This window comes from Sipha flava, unplaced genomic scaffold (assembly GCF_003268045.1).
Source record: "Sipha flava isolate LNK unplaced genomic scaffold, YSA_version1 127_pilon_pilon, whole genome shotgun sequence".
Lineage (NCBI taxonomy): Eukaryota > Metazoa > Arthropoda > Insecta > Hemiptera > Aphididae > Sipha > Sipha flava.
The window spans coordinates 837,388-859,162 of NW_020271753.1; the positions used below are offsets into that span (position 1 = coordinate 837,388).

Below are 21,775 nucleotides of genomic sequence, written 5' to 3' on the forward strand. Positions count from 1 at the left end.
ATATTCTTATTATAGCCTATAGGTACGCATCATACAATGTACGTATGTATGTATGTATGTATTAATATATTGTTATGAATTTTTAAAATTATTTTTATTCGTGTTTATATGACAAATATAAAAAAAATATATATTAAAATAAATATACCTAATAAGTCAATAATAACACTTAATTCTGTAAAAAAAAAGCTGCCCTCCCAAAAAAGCCGCCCTAGGCTATAAGCCTTTTAACCTGCCTCCTAATCCGCGTCTCAGGCGCGGGGCCTTGGTCAGCTGCCTCTTCTGATATGCCCTTCCGCCGGTGCTGTTAATGATAGTCGGAGAAAAAAAAAATTAAAAAATTAGTCGCTTTCGTTTTCGTTCGTGATATTGAAATCGAACTCAGACACCAAAATCCAAAGCTTGTCAACACACACTGTATATTATAACGTAACCTACATGTAGGTGCAACCGTACAGGTTAGGATACTACGATTTAATTTCCAACATAGGTTTAGTTTCAAAATCCCATTTTTCATATTTTCATATACTAACATCGTAGTAGGTAGGTATGATTAATGAAATGCGAACAAGCAAAATAGAAAAAAAAAATTTTTGTTTTCATCGATATTTGCTCATCAATGTAGGTGCATTTGTTTTACCTACCTATACGAGATTACAGTCAATTCCTCTGTAATTTTTGAAGTTGTTAAAAATATCACGAAAAAGTTTTCCGCGTGCATGAATAAATACACGGGTACAACACAATTATTATGTCTAACAACAGTTGTAGGTACGTAACCCGTCCGATACAGACATTTTACACCGAAAAGGCAAAACCATGAATATCATAATAGTATTATTATGATATTGTACCTCCAGTTTTTCCAATGCATGATATCGCCGTTCTTCATTTCGTTCATACGTTAAAATTAAATATGTGTATTGTGTATAGTAAATATTAATAAAACACGATGGAAATATAAATGTGTATGTGTATGAATATCAGATCAGATGGTTGTGATCGACGGCTATAGGCGCTTCAGTTGGACGATCGACCATTTTGATTTTCTGGTATTTCTCTAGAAAAAAAAAACCGTATCCAAAACATTAGTACAACAAAATAATTAACAAATCACGTACGGTAAAAAGTATCCTGCCGTAGATGGGTTTTTAAAAAAATGAATACAAATGTTTCGTTTGGATACCCGTTGAATAATTATAAAATTAAGTCACTGTTAGAGATACGATAGGAGTTGAAAAAACGAAGAACATGCACAGTTGTTATTTAAAATGTAAAAAGTTGTTTCGTACACGCGAGGCAAAAAAATAAAGATACGTCTCGCTGGAAAAATATTTGTGAGCCCGAGTCTCTATTTGGTCGGACTGTAATGCATAATATCATGCACGGATAATACGTGAAGTTATTTTTCATTGTTATCCTGAGAGAGAGAGAGACACGTAAATGTTTAAAAAAAAAATTATTACGTACACCGAACATTTAGTACGTGTTATGTGTATAATAATTTGCTATCCGGTCTCGCTCAGCTGTGCCTACTACACGTTGATCAAATCGGAGTGTATGTATTTTACTTTAGAAATCGGTATTGTTTTCGGAGTTCTAAAAATGACCGGACTTGGTATTCGAATGTGGTCAAACTGAGAAAAATATTACGTATAGTTAAAAATTTTGAATAGTAAGAATGAGTAAAAATAGACAAATATTTGGACATTACCCACACTTACATTGCCCAGATTATAATATTACACAATAATGAAATTACGGTAAATACGTGCGGTAAAGTTTGAAATCATAAGTTATAAAGTAATAACAAATAATAATAAAAAACGTTGTAATATATTTCAATAAGATGAAGGTAAAATATTGTTCGAAATCGTTCGATATAAACCATCGCAATAATTAACTATTAAATTCTTTGCACTATTGTGTACGCCAAGTTTAATAATATTATACATATTTAATTTATAAATACGAAACCGTTGCGTTACAATTCACGGTATTCTTGATCAAAATAAAGTACAATATATTATTAATTGTTGATAATATTTACTAATCGTATGCAAATTGTAAATATAAACGTCAAATGTATGGTCTGTGTTAATATACCTACATTAGAAAATATACGTACTCTCCAGTCCATACATTATGTTGAAATACGCTTGTAAATATTTTTGTTAAAAGTATTAGAAAAAATATGAGAAGGTCAGGTAGAACTAGAGTAAATTTAAAAAATAATAAGTTAGAATAATTACCATTATATAAATATTATAGTACATGCGATTACAGGTGCGTGTATTATAAATTATTTATTTTGTAAAATATTATGTTATCTAATTTGTCTTACATACAGTTATGTATGCATAGTTTTATTCTAGTAGTCAGGAAATCATTATGTTGAACATTTAGAAATATATCACTTTGTCAATAAAGTTTAAAGTTAACTTGAAATATATGAAGTTATTTTTTTAATAATAGCTAATATTTCCGTTTATAATATACAGTTGAGTTTAATCGTCAAGTCTCAGTTGAATCGTGAGTAGTTTAATAGGTACGAGTATAGTTATTACCTAAAAATTATAGTTATAATTTATGATATTATTTACCGTGCGAGGAATTAAATTGGAATATGATAATATCATCAGCAATTGGGAGTGTTCCTAAACCTATAGACTGTTATGCAATCCACAGACATATGTATTACTATTTAATGATAAAAATGCCTATCAAAAGTATTTATTTTTAAATAAACTAACCCTTCTCTTTATTTTTCTGAACTTATTCGTTTCGGATTATACCTATACATTTTATTTTTTCATGCATGAATAATTAAATCTGTAGTCTCTCTCTCTTCTTCCATCGTTCTGGTTGTTTACACTGTTCCCTACCGGACCAACTCCACCGGAATGAAGTTCACACCCGTGATAATTCTCTACTAAGAGGATACAAGCAGTGGCATAGAAAAACTCGCTAACGACATTAGCAAACTTAAAAAAAAACCTTTTTACCAATTAAAATTTAATGTTATGACATTTTTTTATTAACCTTTTATTTTAAATTTTTTTTAAGGATACAATTTATATTATTAGTTATTACTACAGAGTGGATTTGAAACTCAAAACATTTGCTTTTCTCGCGTTCAGACTGGTGAATTCATCGATAATTCGCTATATGAATAGCAGAATTCCCTAGTGTTTTTTTTTTTTAATAATTTCATCATTACATTCACACGCAGTGTATGCAATTAGACAAGATCTACGCATTTAAAAAAGTATAATGGAAAAATGTCATTTTAAAAGAAGAATTAAAATACGACTTTTAAAAAACGTTGCGTTTCTTAGTAAATCTCACCCATGGCGTAAGCACAGTTCGCTTCCTACATACCTTTTCTACACCACCAGGTACAAGTGTTACACTCCGCTTAACCCTCCTAAGTAAAAAATATATCGACAAAGACCTCTGACAATCGTTTTGACAGTTAAAAAAAAATATATGCGTGAACAAGTGTTCGTGCATACTGTACTCACTGGCCATCTTAAGCATTATCACTCCCCACCATATGCTCCATCCCCAGCCAACTAGGCAGAACAGCACCGTGAATAGCTGGGCAGCGGCCACAATAAAGTTCACGCAGAACGCACCTACCCTGGATTGAAAGTTGTCGTTGACCGTAAATCTTGGCTTCCCGACACACAGGCAGAGCATTCCGCTGGATAATGTGCCTAAAAGATTAATGATACATTGATATTATTTATGAATGTAATATTTATCTATAATATGTAAATGTGATACAAAATACTATTTGTGATCCAGATTATCTATCCTTGCGTAAGCTAGATCATTGATTAAAGAACATCATTGTGAAATCTTAAATACATTTATTGTATTTTTTACAACGTAAAACAATCATCGTTTTATTAATTGCACTTCAAAGCATTAAAAAAAAATAATAAAACGGTGAGTTGAGAATTTATAGTATATTTACAGATTCCATAAAGTCACTAAACTATTCTTCTAGTTGATATTTTAAAGTTTTATTTTAAATCAAATTGATTTGAACAAATAAAAATATAATGTACAAATGCATAATTGTACATGAAACTGCATAAAAGGACTTTAATTTTCCATCAAAATTAGTGTAATTTTATAATATTTGTGACATTGTATTTAAAGTTCTAAAGTGTTTAAGTTTATTGATTGTATTTTAAGAAAATTAAACTGAAGTATAATAGAAGTTATTATACTTATATATTATAACTTAATAATAATAATAATAATGAAGTATTCTATTATACTGAGTATAATAGAACTGTGGTTTATTTATACTTATTTTTCAAACTATAAAAAATGTATGAAGTATATTTTTTAGTATAATTTTTCCATTGAAATCATTATATTTTAAAAAAACAATATTTTATAAAATATTTTTTTATAAATAATATTAAACAAATCCATATGTTCAATAATTTCCGATATTATATTGTAATAAGTTGTTTATTTTCTGCGTACTGTTGAAAATATATCCGATTAACTGCCCACTTTTTCACATTAAAAAAAATGTTTGATGATTCATAAAAGTATACAAGTCTAAAGTCCATTCTAATATAATAGTTTTATTACAGACTATAAACATAAAATGTACACATTTTATTTCAGTACTACTTTTTATTGAATTATTTCATACAGATTACCCTGTTGTAGCATACTTAATAATGATTTTTTTTAAATAAACTAAATTTGAATTTAAATGTTATCTTCATTTATTATGTATCACATGTCAAGAGTAAAGGGATAAATTAAAGCTTACACTTTCTATGAATTAGTATAGTTGGTGAAAATTCAACTATTTTCAAGAATATGACGTTTATAGGTTAATGAATGGGTTTTTTTTTTAAATGCTGCACTTTTTTATTTTGCTGTCAATTATTGACCACAATAACATTACCTGCTCCAGGAATAATGACGTTGAAAACTAAACATAACCATGCCAGTGTTACTGGTAGTACTGGAATAGCACCTTTCATAACGGACGAATGATCAACGAAAACTGCATCCAATTTTGGTATATTCTATATTCAAACAATAAATAAATGTACATAAATAACAATTTAACTTGCCGATATAGTTACAGTGATTACAATAAGTACCTACACATAGAAAAAATCTAGTCACTATAGTACACGCGAAGTTCACATTTAACTAGTACAAAGAATTAGGTTAAACGTCTTTATTAAAACAACTACCTAGTGTGATGCCATTCATTAAACTTTGAATAAGTTCCAGGAATTAATTTTTTTTTTATTAAGTAAAAAAGGTTCTATAACTTATAGTATATTTTATTATGTAACTGTTTTTAGTATTATTAACTCACTTACCTACGACATTTAAAACTATTTTAAAAAAGCTATTTTATTAAAATTATTTTTTCAATTGTAAATGAACAATTTCTATTAGTTTTTTATTAGCAGATACATTTTTGTGTGCATGTTTACTATGAATAAACAGGTCCCTAAATACTTTTATTTTCAAGAATTTAAAATGTCCAAATATTGTAATTTTCTTAAGCTTAACTTGGTTTATACTCGACTAAAGTTAATAAGTTATGAAAACTTTAAAATAGCGTATTTTGAAAGGGTTGTTATGTATAATCAACAAGCGTAGATAATAGAAATGCATAACGTCTTTGATAATATAAATACTATATATTATATACAAACTTCTGAATATATTTTAAATTCTTCTATGAAATACTTTTACATTTCCACCAATAATTTCTATGCAACTATTGAAGTATTAACATACAAGTATTCTATTATACTGAGTATAATAGAACTGTGGTTTATTTATACGTATAACATACAAGTATTAAATAATATTATTATTTGTTTGCACATTTTTAGTTTTTAGTAGTATACTTTAAAAATCTGATAAATAGATGATTTGATGTTGACCGATATTTATTTAATTTTAAGAAGGTGGAAGAAAATAATAAAAATCTAGAAACTTGAGAAACGCTATAAGTTCCCAATAAAGATATCAACATACTCATGCCAGTAAATTATGTTAGAAGTCCAATAAGGTTAAATATAAGTATATAAATACAAAAAAAAAGTAATATATTTAACTATATAAATCATAAATAATTAGATAAGTAGACGTTGGGTAACAATTATACGTCAATGTATAAACAAATAGTTTATACGTATAAATAAATAAATACATAAAATCTTAGCTAGAAGTATTATTATATTTGTAAAGTACGACCGATTTCGAATTAAAAATTCATCATTTGCCATCTTCTTCTTTTCCTTCGATTTTCTTTCAACTATTCAGGGTCGGTCAGCCTTGTCCTAAATTTCAATTCATCTCGATTTTCTGCATCCCCTATGCACACACAAACGGCTCTCATATCATTCTCAACTGTATTCAACCATCTATTTTTTGGTTTTCTTCTTTTCCTTTCAACTACATTTTCATAATAACTCTTATTGCTTTTGCCTCTCGTCTCATCACATGCCTAAACCATTTATTTCTATTTTCTCTCATCTTGTCCACTATAGACGCTACACCAATAATACCTCTCACATACTCGTTCTTTATTCTATTTTTTCTTGTCACTCCACTCATCCATCTAAGCATTTTTATTTCTGTAACATTCATACTCAGTTCTATTCTCCTGTCAACTACCCAACACTCTGAACTATATAGCATAGTTGGTCCCACTACACTCCTGTAAAATTTACCTTTCAGCCTCATTAGAATTTTCTTATCGCATAAAACGCCCGATGTTTCTCTCAATTTCATCCAATCGCACTTATTCCTATGTTTTACATTCATGCCAAGACCTTCGTCTTTTTATACAAGTAATCTTAAATATTTAAAGTTCCCGACTTCACTTTTCACATCACCACTTATTATCATTGGTCCCCTCATACCCTTCGTGATATCTTCCTCCAAAGTCATTTTTCTAAAGTCATTTTAAAGTCAAATTTTATTAACAAAGTTAATAAAACTATGACTGAATATGAAAAATAATAACGCTACTCATTTTTAAAATTTTTAATTTAAAATCAATCGTACTTTATAAATATAATAATATTCCAGACTAAACTTTTATTTATTTGTTTCTATATGTAAACTATTTATTTATGTATTTTTATATTAATTTACGAGTATTAACTAATAAATAATTTTGAATTTGAAATTTATTTATTATTTTATTACAATAAATCATTGATTCTCTGACAAACTGCAGTTACTGGTATAACAAATTCAAATTCGTTTTTCAGCAATGAAAAGAGTTAAAAATGTATAAAATATAATTTCAAACAATCAACTGTGTATTTTTATTAAAAAATTTGTCTTAAATTATTTTTATTAATACAATTATATTAATAAAATATTTTTCTAATGTTTTTAACAGTAGAAAAACGTAATATAAAGTGAATAGTGCTTCTACTGTTAAAAACGTGTTTCTATCAAGTTGGATGAAAACGATTACCTAACCAATTTTAATAATTGGATGGCGTATTCGTATATTATAAAATTAATGTTAACTTCGCACTATTTTTTTCTTTTATAGAATGAAAAACATATCTTTAAACTACGAGTAAATAATTTAAAATATTATTGTAATCTAATCTAAGAAATTAATAATAAAATAATATTTCTTGAGAAATTTGTTTAATCGATTAAGAATTGTTAAATAAGTAAATAATCAGGCAATTATACTAGTTTGATGCTGATTAAATTTTCAAAATTATCACAATATTATATTTATGATTAATTTACTCATTATCATAATTTCCTACGGGTCTGTGTGTATTGATTTTAAGTAATTTTTTGGTATAAAATAATACATTAATCATTTTTATTTAATGTTTTCAACCTAAACGGGATGATACATGTTTTTGACTAATAATAATAGTGGTATAGTATGTATTTAAGTATAAACAATGGGTGAACGTCTTTTAGGTACTATAATTATTTCTACGCGTGTCTACAATGGTCAAGTTTTCCAATAATCATCATTCATTATTTCATTACCAGTTAAACAAGGTTCTTTTTTTTTCTTTTTTTTGTAAATGAACAATAAATAAGCTTATTTTCATGTTAAAAAATATTCATTGTGAGTAATGTTAAAAGGTCACAAATCAATGTTTCGTCGAAATGTGGGTTTCTACAAATATATATACATATATATAAATAAATATATAAAATTTGCGGGTTAACATTTTTACTCTATTCAATGAAATATTAAATGTTTACAATCTAAACGATTAAATTATTTAGTAAACTATTGTTGAATTGTATAAAATAGGAGTTAATAAAATGCGTGGATTATATAATTTTAAATTTAGTATCGATCATTGTATTGTTAAATGTGCGAATTTTAATAGTTTGTAACACCTATTTTTACTAGACCGATTTTCTTATTCAGTCATGTATCGGATTTGATGTTGCTCCTTTTGGCCTCGATGACAATTCTTTATTGTTAACCAATGGAAACTTTTGTAGATTATTCTTATTTACAAGTGTTTAAATCAACTACTGAATAATGAAATACGAGTATTATAGCATTTTAATTTCCAGTAATTTTATCGGTTGATTTTATTTCAATATAACTACCAACAAAACTTTCATCGGACTTATGATGTTATATATTTTTAAAAGTTATCCATAGTTATACGTTTGCTAAAATCTTCATTTTATTTTTTACACATTAATTCCTCGAATTCATTGATGTACGTCAACAATACGTCATCTATTGTACTGAAATCGTGGTTTTATGTGGTTGAAAAAATAAGAATATTCTGTAGAGTGTTTAATCATGAATCGCTAAACTAAATACGCCATCTGCTGATGGTGAAACGAAACTTTTTATAAAAACAGATAAGTGTGCTACGAGAAGAGGAAGAGTATTCATTATGAAAACATCGCGATAAAGGAGCCGTTTCGATTTATAATAGAGTCGTTATGGCTTTTAATCCTCTCTCTCGCTCTTTAAGTACGACGAAAACTGCGCACCAGATGGAATCGCCGAGTACCAAAGGTTAAACGGAATTTCCTTCGTTTGGTGGTATTCACTACGCGCGTGCGTATTATCATAGGTGCAACTAAGGGGAAACAATAGGGGTTTTAGCACCCCCGAGTTCGAATGTAGCACTCTTGTTTTTTTTTTTCAGATCTATATAATCTATAGTAATTATAGTTAAATAACATTTAATTTAATTTTCAGCAATTTCAGCGCCCCCGATATTTGGGCTCTAGTTGCGCCCTTGCGTATTATTCTAGTCACCGGGGGGAGGGGGGGGAGCTGCGGCGACAACTCGCGCTTACCGTGCAGCAACCGGTACACTTAAACCGGGACGGCCGTTGTGCGTCGGTCGATTTGATCTCCGGTACGTTCGATTGTTTCCCGGGGCCGCGGCAGCGCGAGAAGCAGCAGCACAGCCGCCGAAAGAACTTGGGCACGGCGCAGCAGCCGCAGCAACAGCATATGCGCCGCTTGAACTTGACGCAAAACGTGTCGGCCGACGGCGGCGAGATGCCGAGCACGCCGACCGAGTCGGACGATGACGACGACAACGCCGCGGGCCCGAGCCTCTTCTTCCGTTTGTCGCAGCACCAGCACGGTCTGCAACGCCGCCACCACTGCGGTCGACGGTCGCCGGCCACTGCCGCTACGTCCGGTGGGCCCGCGTCCTTTCGTTTCCGGCCGCAGCACCGCGGGCCGCACCACCGTGGGCTACGTTTCCACATGGCCGTCCAACGCTTGGACGCTGCTTGGCCATCGCCGGCTGCGGTCGACGATCCTTTGGTCGGTCGACGCCGGTCGCTGCCACCGCACAGCTTTCTCGCGAATCGTTTGTACGCCGGGTCCTTGGTCACGGACGCCGTCGCCTCGGCCGCCCGGTTCGGCACTTCCGCCGGCACGATGATCTTTTCCGATTGTCTGTCGCGTGGAAACAGAACGAAAGAAAAACAAAATCAATTACCGGAGACGAAAAATAACGCTAGATCGTGCGCGGGGGGGGGGGGGGGAATAATCGATCGTTTCGCACCCGTCCTCGGTCTTCGGTGAGATTAAATATGTGTCCTATAATCTATTTCCGCGGAACGGTTTTTTTTTCCCATACCGATAGTTTCTTCGTTTTTTTTTACCTATACAAGTGGTTTAAACTGTTTTAAAAAACTATGTACAAGTCAATCGTAGACGCTGGACAATTATAAATTATGCACGTACAAGCTCTGGAGGCGCGCAGTAACTATAGGCGCGCCTTGTGTTACTACGCCGCTCGTCCACCCCTTGCACACATGCCTGCGTGACGTACAGAAACAACGTGATTTCTTATCGTTATTTCGATTTTAGTCTCGCGAATTTAAGAGAGATTTAACTGCGGTCTTATTTTGTGCCATTTCTGTGACGTCAAACTTTGGAAATACAATATTTCACAACCGGTCGGCCGAGTAACGTACAAATCATGTATCTACATTTTTGTTTTCTCTATTTAGCAGTGAAAACTTCAAACTGTGAGCTTTCAAAGCTATGCACTTTACAGGTACAGTGGAACGCCGATTATCTGAACGTCAATCGACCGGACATCCAATTATCCGAGAACAGGACAAAAAGAAATTAAATAATTGGTCTTCTTATAACTCGTAAAATTGTAATCGTAAATTAGATATATATCGTTTTATTACATATATACATAAAAATACATATATCAATAATATTCATACATATGTACAGGTATGGATAAATTGATTCCTTACAATTATCCATTTAGCTAGTTTATTTAGTTTATTCCTTTTCAGTTAGATATTGTAATAAAATTTTTTGTTGATTGTTATAAATTTCAAATTATATTACATATAAATAATAAATAAATACAATTTATTCATATAACTTATGAGTCATATGTCAATCGTCCGGATATTTGCTTATCCGAATCACTCTTGATATTAATTAGTCCGGATAATCGGCGTTCTACCGTACATAGGGTCCGAGGACGCCGTTCGGTCGTTCATTCGTTCATATAATTGACACCAGCCAGGGTCATCACGAGAAAATCAACTGACTTTTTATTAAGACGTTTGGGTAGTATTATAAACAGTATACAAATGTCCACCTTTAACGAGTTATTAAATGTTGTAGGTATTCCAAAAAAATAAATAAAAAAGGAAAAAGTTATTTATCCGTTAGGTGAACGCTTCGTAAAATCGTTTTTAATCTATAATGATTGGGTACACGCCCGTCATAATGGACTATCTTATAACCAGCTTTCGACCTATACCTCATCCTGCACACGCGAAGTTTTACACTATTTTAGGTTTGGAAACGTATATCTAATATTGCATGTATACGTAAAGTAAACGTCAATTTACTAATGGACCGCAAGAATTATTTTATAATAAAGCAAATCACTCTGTTAAAAGTAAAATTATTTGTTGGTACACTATAATGGAAACATTATGTTCAAAAATATATAACGATAGGTCATCTAGTTCAAAGTAACACGGGTAAGTACATAACGAAACAATCTCATACATGGTAAAAATTATTACCAAGCGGGCGTTAATTTTAATTTTGTTTTCATAAGTCTCAAAAAAAACTATATTTAGCGTTTAGTTCATGCCTAAATATATATATATAAATAGTATACTCGACAAGAGGTTACTACATTTTTATTATTAAATAGATCACAAAGCCGACAAAACATTTTGTTACTCAATACTCAAAAAAGTAAAAATTATTAAACCTTTTTAATTAACTCTAAATTTGTCGAAAAAATATAGCTTTCTAATATAAAGTCATTTGCTCAAATTTCACTTGATTTATTAACATACTTCAACATGTAATTCTCAAAGTAGAATAATAATAGAATTTCATGGTTGTACATGTGCGTTAAATGGTTGCTACGATAGATTTTTTTTTATTTAACTGATAGAAGTTGGTAGAAAAATATATACATAATATGATAATCCTTGACCTAAATGCTCCGGTAAAATAACACATTTTCATTGAAATTATGAATAATTAAATTATTACCTATTAAGCGTTATTTTATATTATTTTAGTATATTACAGATTTTAAACAAAATAATTGCAATAAAATGAAACATAAAATCCATTTTTCGTTTGAATTTTGTTATAATTACTTTTTGTTTACCAAACACGTTTATAAATATTATCAAATTCACATAATAATTATTGTGGATACTAATAGATTTGACTATTTAATTTTGAATAATATAGTTTATATGTGTTATGGAACTTACTAATTTGATTGAAACTAAAGTTAAAATGCCATGAGGAAAATTAAAAACAATATTCGACCGAAGTATATTTTAGGTCTAGGTATATCTTTTTTTAATATATTATAAGACTACTATAAGACTTCACTGCCTACATTATTTAAGATTATAAAAAAAATGTAATACAGCATCTTTATTAATCCTAACACAATATTTCCTTATATGAGGTGTTAGTAAAGTCTAACTTGAATAATTAAATGAAACCATAGTAGAACATATGGTATGTTCGATAAAAAATAACTATTGAACAGTCATTGTTTAGATCAGATAAGTTAGGGTTAGGTTTAGGATTAATCTAATTGATATAAATTCACATTAAGAACATCGAAAAATTATTGAAATAATTAAATAAATTAAAATAGTAGGGAAGCTTATATAATATATTTAAGTATATTTTAAATTCATTATGATATATATTATGAAATAAAAATATGTTAAATTAATATACGTTCTATCCGATTATAACTTGTTTACATTTTACTATTTTACTAATGATTAAAATTAAATTTTTTTTATATTATTTAATTTTTGATTTATGTGTGATGAGGATGACACCGAAATTTGAGTTGATTCCTTTATCGTTTCATTCCTAATAATTGCACTGTGGCTCATGGCGACCAGTGTATAATAAATGGAACATAATTTAATCTTTACAACTAATAACAGGACAAAAGTGTAATGTATGTAATCAAAATTTGTTAATATTTAAAGGAAATGTTGATTGATAAATATGATAATCGAAAAACGATCATATGAGTCATATGAGTGAAACTTAGAATAATACCCAAGTTTAATATTTTATATAATATAGGTAATTGTTAACAAAAGAATATACTTTTATTCTTTGTATTAGGTGTAGGTCTTAAACAAAAATAAAAGGTACCAATATTTATTATTTATTTAAATAAAAATCACACCACTTGTATAAAGAAACAAGATTTTATTTTATTGTCAGATAAGCGATAGCATACAAATGAGCGTTTATATTTAAATATTAGGTCTTAAACGTAAAATCACAAGCTTAATAAAATGGTTTTATGAGTAATTATATAATATATTGTTTTTTTCATAGCATGGAAAATCGAAGTATAAAATTTTAGTTCAAACATTTTGATTATTAGAAGAACAATATCAAATTGTTTGATTTGTTAGAAATATTTTTATAATTTATTTATTTATACATGTATAAGCTAATTGTTGGGCTTAAGATAGTAAAATAAAAAACGTAGAAAGTGATAAATATTAAAATAGGAAAATTATTTTGATGACACTTAGGTTAGTATGTAGCTTTGGTGATAATACGTTGTGAGTTATAAGTGAATGTTACATTGTAATTGGTCTCCGTCCAATGACTATAATATGTTGACTTGGCTGACGACAGTTAACATTTGACCGACCTATTAGCAAAAACAGATGGAGTAAATGAATATGGTTATGTAACAACATAAAATCTCAAATGACATATGTAAACAGTGGCGTAGCAAGGGCATGGTGAACTGTACTTACAAAAGGGGCGCAAAATCGTTCAAAATTCATAATTTTATTTTAGAAAACGATTTTTGAAAACGAATATTTTCCATTATGCTTTTTGAAATATGTAGATTTTGTGTCGAATTGTACATTTATTGAAGAAATTATCGATGAATACGCCTTAAATCAGCCTTAAAGCGAGAACAGCAAATTTTCAAAGTGTACACTGTGATAATAATTGATAAATTGTATACTTAAAAATTATATGAGTAAAATTAAAGGTTAACAAAAATATCATCAAATCAAATTGTTAATTGGTTAAAAGGCGTTTTTTTCTAAGTTAGCCTGGGATGCTAGCGAATCTTCCTACGTCACTGCATGTACACATGTAAATGATGAGTAAGGAATAAATAAAAATAATATCACAAAAAATTATTTTTCATATACATTTAGCATATTAATAAAAGAGAAATATATTTTTATTTATAATCAAGTTGTAATTATAAATTCATAAAGTAATATTATGTATTAGTTTATTACGTTCCATCAAATGATTGCGAATAAGAGCAATCCATAATATAAGTAATAAGATATTTAAAATTATAACTTTTATTTATAAATATTAGTGATGGGTCAAACCCTAATTTTTTAAATCAAACCGAACTTGAACCGAACTTTAAATTATTTTTTCGAACTCGAACTGAACCGAACCTTCATATTTTTTATCGAACTGAACCGAACCGAACTTATTATGATTTTATAAGTCGAACTCGAACTCAATACTTTTTATCATGTACATTGTACCTACCTACAAATTAAAACAACCATAATTATTAATTACTATTGTATTTTAAGTTTTCGTATTATCTATTCTACATTTTAAATTTAAGTCTAAGTAATTGTATTATTTACAATAAATTTTAATTTTAGATAATTTCTTATTATTATTATTACTTTTCAAAACCAGTATTGTGCTCTCTCGTGTTGTCTTGTAGCTTATAAAATATTCATTGAGTATTGAGTATTAAGTGTAATATGACAATACAATCAGTACATTTTAATAATGTATAAAAAAATAGTAATAATAACTATAATTTACAAATATAGAATGATTAGTAGAATTTATAATGTAATACGTAAGTTGTAAACATGTTTTTTATTAACAGCACAGTTGCGGTATCGGAATATTACCATGGATTTACCCAAAATAGATTTTAACCTCTACAATAAATATGATAAAAACAAAAATAGCTAATTTATGGATGTAGATACAATGCCTCTATTGGCGATAAACAACTTATTAATGTTTCAGTCGGCGGAGGATGGATGTGTAACATGCGACTGGAAAAATAACATTATTATTATAATAATAGCATTATTATTGTAAATAATGCATAACGTGCCCTTTACAGATTATCACTTTCTATCGCCAATATTATAATTATTTCTAAACAATCATTATTAATTTTTATTTTTTAAAAATAACTTTTGAAGAATTGTACAAATATTTGGTTTCCGAACTATCGTGACCAGTAAGTCTGGTTCGACAAAATTTTCAAGTTTGATTTTCGAAAAGTAAAAGATGCTTGATAGTTCGGTTCGGTTCGGTTCGAGATTCGAATAGTTCGACCCATCACTATTAAATATATAATATATATAATATAATATATAGTTATATAATATATAATTATTATATATATATATATATATTTAAAATATTTTTTGAACATTAATTATATTTTTTTCAATGTTTTTTTCTTCATTCATAATAACTAGGAAAGAGGACTTGTAACTCCAAAAAAATTCTAAATATGCAAGCACTTATGTATTTAAAACCCCTATAATATGCACTAAAAATATGTTATTATATTTTTTTAAAGTGATTTATTTTTAAAAAATGTAAATCATTTAAATATTGTGTAACATTAAATCGTTTTTCACATCCTACTTTAACATCACAATACATCAATTATAGGACTTAACGGTCTGTCGAAAATACATCGCCACCAAATTCCGATAAATAACTTTTTAATCGACTTTTAAAAATCACCCTCTCCTGAATCCGTATTTAAGGAATTGATTACATGTGAGATACATATTTCAAAATTTTTTAATGTGGATCACTTTATAACGAAATCAAATTACACATTGCTGTAAATACTGAATTGGGCTTTTATCAGGTCCATACTCAGTGAAAAATCAAATAAAACACAAGCGTAACTTTCAAAACATAGGCAGGTGTTAAAAAAGAACTACACAAAAGTCGATTCTAAGTAGATCCGGCATTAGATTAAAAAAAAAAAAATTCAAGTATAAAGGATTCGCCAGATTTAAATATTACCAAAAATTTTACTTGTACATTTTGAGCCTGAATTAAAGAAAAAAAATTGTGCCCCCCCCCCCTTCTAGAGGTAAGTCTTAATACGTTCCTGCTCTATAGTGAATTTATTAGTGAATTAATAAATGTAGACCAACTTCATACTAAAGTGTATTTATTAACTTCACATTCAATGAAATTCATTTAACTTTTGGAAAAATCTATGGAGTAATGTCACTTGTAAAAATATCTAATCTGTTATAACTTAACATTTCTTGGGCTGCAGTAATCTAAATCAAAACAAATTTGCCTTAAATTTCAATTTCTTTTCTCGAAAAACTACAGAAACAATATCTTTTATCGAGTACCGATCAAACAACATGTAAACTACAGTGCAACATGACCTTTTCATAGAAGATAGACACTATCATTTACCCGGCTGAATAAAAATGTCCTGTTCACACATTACAATCGTTATAGCCGTTGTAAGATAAATTTTCGTGTTAAATCAGTCTACAGTTTCTTCGCAGTATTATATTAAACCGTTCGGTAACAATAGTCGTGATACTTATCATATCAATATTATACAATGTGATCACAGCGTGTGCACGGCTAACTTGAATATCGTTTAGTATTGCTGTTCGTTGTACGCAGCTCCCAAAACACACTACCTGACGTTCGGAAAACCAATGGAATAGACGTCGACCATGGCGGCAGCATTAGCCGCAGTCGAATCGGGACGTTCTCGGCCCATCATCGCTAAACGCACAAGACGGACGTACTTCCGCTGTGTATCCACGGTGTCTATGCGTGTGTATACATTGTATATACTCATACATGCACACCCGTACACCGTATAGAAGCGTTCGTTTAGCCTTCACACACCCACGCACATGGAGAATTTGACCCGAAAAAAGTTCACCGCGTAATAGTAAAGTTTTATTACTGCCGGTGAATTTTTCGCCTGAGGCGGTGGTCAGCTCTAGGTGATTATTTATTTATTTTTTCCCCCCGCACACGTCTTACAACGGTCAGTGGCGGTACCGGTGGCGCTAGTAGTGAATCTATATATTATATATACATATACGTGTGTAAAATCAGTAGCTAGTGACCATATACTAGAAGAGGGAAGGAGGAGTAAATTAGTGTACTCGGCTAGCAAGAAAAAATGTATAAATATACATACGCATATAAGAAAGGACGGGGTGCTCGAGTACAAGAACGATATATATTTGGAATGGTGTACAGTGTACGGTGGAAGGAAGTGTAGCAGAAGGGTTAAGTTAGGTAACGAGCAGAAGGGTTGAACCACTGCTGCTGCTACGAACACTTACAGAAATACACGCACACACATACGGTACATACAAGCGGGCACGCACACGGGACACTTGTGCTTACGGTCACGCCAGCCAGCACGAAAAGAGACTGGATCGCATGTTGGCGTGGCCTTAAACACGAGTTACCCGCCACAGCCACAGCCAAGGTATATATACATATAGGTATATATTCGTAAACGTATTACTTGGTGGGGTGACCTAATTACTTATGTATATACATTTGAGTACTTCTTAGTGGCGTGACTTGGTACAATGTAAGACCACCGTGCGGACACAGCTATATATCGAACGTGCGAGCAAGCCGTTTTTTCTTTCTTTTCCGACACACCAAGTGTTGTGTTGTTGCCCCACCTCTCCCGTTCACATCGTCATCGTTATACATAACTACCTTAACTTATACCTATATGATATCCCTTCGTTCGACCAAACGCACGTACTCGTGTTTACGAACATTATGGTGTTGTGTACATTCAGCGTTGCATTATGCTTATACCGCGCACATCCAGTTGGAAGAGAATTATCAACAAGAGACACATTAAACGTTCGAGAACGATTTTTGACGAGTGTGCATGAAAATGCGTACATTTTACTCGGGCAAAAACGTTTCTGAATACACACAATTTTCTATCTGCAGTTGCGTGCGCGGAAAATTCTTCGAAAAGCATAGTGATTATCCTCAAAGCCCAGGATAATTTTAACGATTATCCACAATTTTGAAAACAAAATGTCTACGAAGTCAACAAGCTTTACTAAAGTTCTTTTTGGTTGTCAGAGATCAGAAATAGTATTTGTAAAAAAAAAATCCAGTATTAAGTACATAAAACGTGTAATTATAGATTATATTATTTCCAAGTTATTTCAAGTCTTTGAGTATAAATAAAATATTAATCAGTATTTCATAATTTTTGTGTAGCCATAAATAATGTAGTAGGTACCTTAATAAATGTCCATTGAATCGTACTCGTATGTATACGAAAAAATGAACAATGGAAAAATAATGAAATTATACGAGTACAACATAAAAAAAAAAAAAAAATGATTATTTTATACAAGTAGTTAGTGTTTGTAATATTTTATTTTTGCGGAAAATAAACTTTGACACACCCAAAGTATCAATATATTATGTGTGAAGTATATAGCAAATGTTATCATCCGTTATTTAGAAAACAAAACTTTTAATAACACGTGTTCTATACGCAATAATATTTACGGTGTACTTCACATTCGTAAAACCCCAACAGTATAATATGGGTAATAGGTGTTCGTACCGCGATTTTGAAGTACATGTTGTCGTACTTACTCCTAGTATGACAAGTTTGGACCGACGAATGGTGCCGTTACAGCGTACGTCATAAAACTGACTTGGATCACGCGATTTGAGCCATTAAATGTAAAAACATAAAAAATAAAACCATACGCGAACGACGCGGACGTTATTGCGCGACAACGGTGAACGCCGCCGAATCAATCTAATAATCTATTTTTACCTTGCCCACGCGACCGTCTTGTGGCCGTTGCTGCTGGTCGTGGTTGCCGATACGTTGTTACCGTCCGTGCGTTCCTGGCCGATGGACAGTCGGGCAGCGGCGGCGGCCGTTCTCCCGCTTTGGTTCTCCGTCTCCGGTTCCACCACGATCTCCTGTAGCTCGTACGAAAGCGGTGGTGTCGTTGTCGTGATTTTTTCGGCCGATCGCTGCGCGGCCACTGGTTCCGCCGCGGGCCCGCGGTCCACGACGACCACAGTGGATCCGTTTCGTTTCGGAGAGTGAGCGATGGCGGCCGGTGGTTGTTCGCGGGATCGCGTCGCGCTCGGCAGCGGTTTCGTAGCGGCCGCCGCAGCAGGACCGGCGACGGACAGAGTGGCCAACGTGTTGGCGGCTATGGCAGCGGGCGGCGGTACGGCTGTCACGATCGGACCGCCGTCGACAACAGCCGAGGCGATGGCGTTGGCCGCGTGCGTGGTCGCGATGGCCGTCGCCGAGGTGGACGCAGTGACCGGCATGACGGTGGCCGTTGACGTCGGCGCGACCGACGCGATTGCCGTGTCCGCGGTGACCGACGAGACGGTCGCGGACGGCGTGTACGAGGAAGGCGACGGCTGTGCCGCCGTCGTCGTGACCACCGACGCTGCCGCAGCCGCTGTCATAGCCGCTGCCGTCACGCGTAAATCGCCTTGCGCGTTGGCCGCGGTTTTCGGCGCGGTCGCGTTGTCCGATTTATTGGACGCAACGGTGGTGGCCACCGACGGGTTTTTCTTGGACATCCGGGGGGAAGATCTGACCGCGGGCTGCGGTCGGTTGGCAGCTGCGGCACCCGTTCTGCTGGCGACGGCTGGTTTGGTGGAAACGACTGGCTTGGCCACGACGGCCGGCTTGGCCGCGACGGCCGGCTTGGCCGCCACGCGTGGCTGCGACCGTCTCGGCGTTTTGGGCGATCTCTGAGGTACCGGCGATGCTGGCGATGGCTTCCGCGGGGTCGGCGGTCCGGACCGGCCGGGTTTCCTGCGCGGCGAAGACCTGACGGACGGTACGGACGGAGGCTTGCCGGCCGCCGACAAATCCTTCGTGGACACGGACAAACGTTGCTTGGCCGCGGCGGGCCGCCGGCCACCGGTAGCGATCCGTGGTTCCGACGACTGTCTCTTGAGCGGCTCGGACGACGGGCTGGACGCGCGGGACCGTCCGTTCTCGGGCGTCCTGAACCCGTGTCCGCGGAACGGGCTGACGCGGCCGCTACAGCCGACCGGTTGCGACGACGACGACGGGGCGACCACCGGTGGCTCGGGCAGCACCACGAACGCGCCTCGGTCCTTGCGGCGCGGCCTCGACTTGTACGGGTCGGCGGTGGTCAGCGGAGGTGGCGGTAATGGCGGCAACGACGTGTGGTCCGGCTCGCGGTGGTGTTGGTGGTGGCGATGGCTGCGGCGGCGGCGGTCGTCTTCGTCGTTGTCGGACAGAAGCACGACGAACGCTTCGCCGCCGTCACCCAACGCGGTCACGCACCCGGTGGGGTTCATCCGGCGTGAGCGATGGCCCGCGACACGGTGCAGCTGTTACGGTGGCCGGCGATCATCGTGGTCGGCGTGCCGTGCGCTTCTGTCGTGCTCGCGTGGCACCGGCGTCGAGCACGGGGGCCGCGCGCTGAGCTTGACGGCGCTGACCGACGGCGGTGCTGCGGGCGGGAGGTGCGCGAAAACGTACACTACGCGCGTACGCGATTGCACCGTTCTCGCGCGCTGTCGTGTCGGGCTTTTCCGTGTGGACCCGCCGTCCCGCCGTTTGATTTAGGAGACGTTGTACGTGTACGCGCGTGCGTGCACGCGTCCGCTAACGTAATAATTACGTTTTCAGTGTTTTACGACCACGTCGAATCGCGTAATAAAGCGTCCCGCGAATTATAATTTTCCGCCGCGATCACTTTTACCGCACCGTGAATCACGGGGGCGTCTTGGCACCTGGTTAACGGCCAGTTTTCGATATCAGTGACGGTTAACGTTTCGGAACAATGATTTTCGACATCAAAAATCATCCCTGATCGCGCGCTATTGCATGTACAAGTAGACGCATTTCATTTCCAACCGTTCGTTTTAATTCGTTATGAATAGTACTCGGGTCAGGTTAGATTAGGTTTTATGCATTGAAAATTATACAAATACGCACTAAAAAAACAGCCAAAAATGCATTTAAAAAATGACAAATACATTTTTTTTTGTATTTATTCTTTTATTGGACTAATAAATATTAATAAATTATTGGATTATTCATAATTTTATTAAACTAAAAATTGAAAATATTGACTTGTGACTGGCGACGATGGTAGCGACTGAAGAGTATATTTGAATTGGCAAACGTCATCCGATGTTAATTATTTTGATATGCTTGTTAGAGAAGTTTATTTGCCTTCGAAAATGTTTGAAATTGTATCCATTACAGTATAACCACAATTATATTCTAACATATTTTCCAATTTTTTCTTTATTACTTTTTCATAATTACTTGTATTATTTGAAATACAAGTTTTGGCATCATTTACGACTCCAATTATCTCAGCTAAAGGTATAACTTTAGAAGTTATACAACTTGGTATATTTACATGGATAGCTTTTATTAATATTAAATTTGATTACATTTCATTAAATGTTTCGCTTTTTTGATAGCTATGGCATTATTTTCTTCAAATCCATTGATAACTGTTTTAATAAATTGAAAATATTCACAGCAGTATACTGCAACTTTAGTCCGAGTTTTCAACGTGTCAGTATTGGTTGAGTTGGTAAAGAAATAGTTAGGCCCATACATTTTAACTGCCAAACTTTAGATGGTGCTTTTAAAAAACT

The 21,775-nt window shown here is 33.7% G+C and overlaps 1 protein-coding gene across 2 annotated transcripts; it reads right to left on the reverse strand.

Annotated features, from left to right (window-relative positions):
- Positions 1 to 402: 402 nt before the first annotated feature.
- Positions 403 to 20,612, reverse strand: LOC112694348 (protein stum-like). Of its 2 annotated transcripts, XM_025569786.1 has the most exons (5): positions 18,927 to 20,611; positions 9,337 to 9,952; positions 4,943 to 5,066; positions 3,525 to 3,719; positions 403 to 1,060 (listed from the first exon to the last, which is right to left on the reverse strand). In XM_025569786.1, exons 1-5 carry the CDS (start codon positions 20,453 to 20,455, stop codon positions 984 to 986), a joined length of 2,541 nt encoding a protein of 846 aa, XP_025425571.1. In that variant the 5' UTR covers positions 20,456 to 20,611; the 3' UTR covers positions 403 to 983. The 2 variants fall into 2 exon arrangements, with proteins under 2 accessions (XP_025425571.1, XP_025425572.1); XM_025569787.1 differs by lacking the exons at positions 403 to 1,060; positions 3,525 to 3,719 and adding an exon at positions 3,748 to 3,830 and having other exon boundaries at positions 18,927 to 20,612.
- Positions 20,613 to 21,775: the final 1,163 nt, after the last annotated feature.

What these genes read in the sequence shown, in the direction of transcription:
- LOC112694348 (XM_025569786.1), bottom strand. Translation starts at nt 20,455, where the DNA reads ATGAACCCCACCGGGTGCGTGACCGCGTTGGGTGACGGCGGCGAAGCG. An exon ending in AAGACGGTCGCGTGGGCAAG is followed by an intron (nt 9,953 to 18,926) that starts GTAAAAATAGAT and finishes TCCACGCGACAG; the next exon opens with ACAATCGGAAAAGATCATCG. An exon ending in GATAATGCTTAAGATGGCCA is followed by an intron (nt 1,061 to 3,524) that starts GTGAGTACAGTA and finishes TTTTTTTTCTAG; the next exon opens with AGAAATACCAGAAAATCAAA.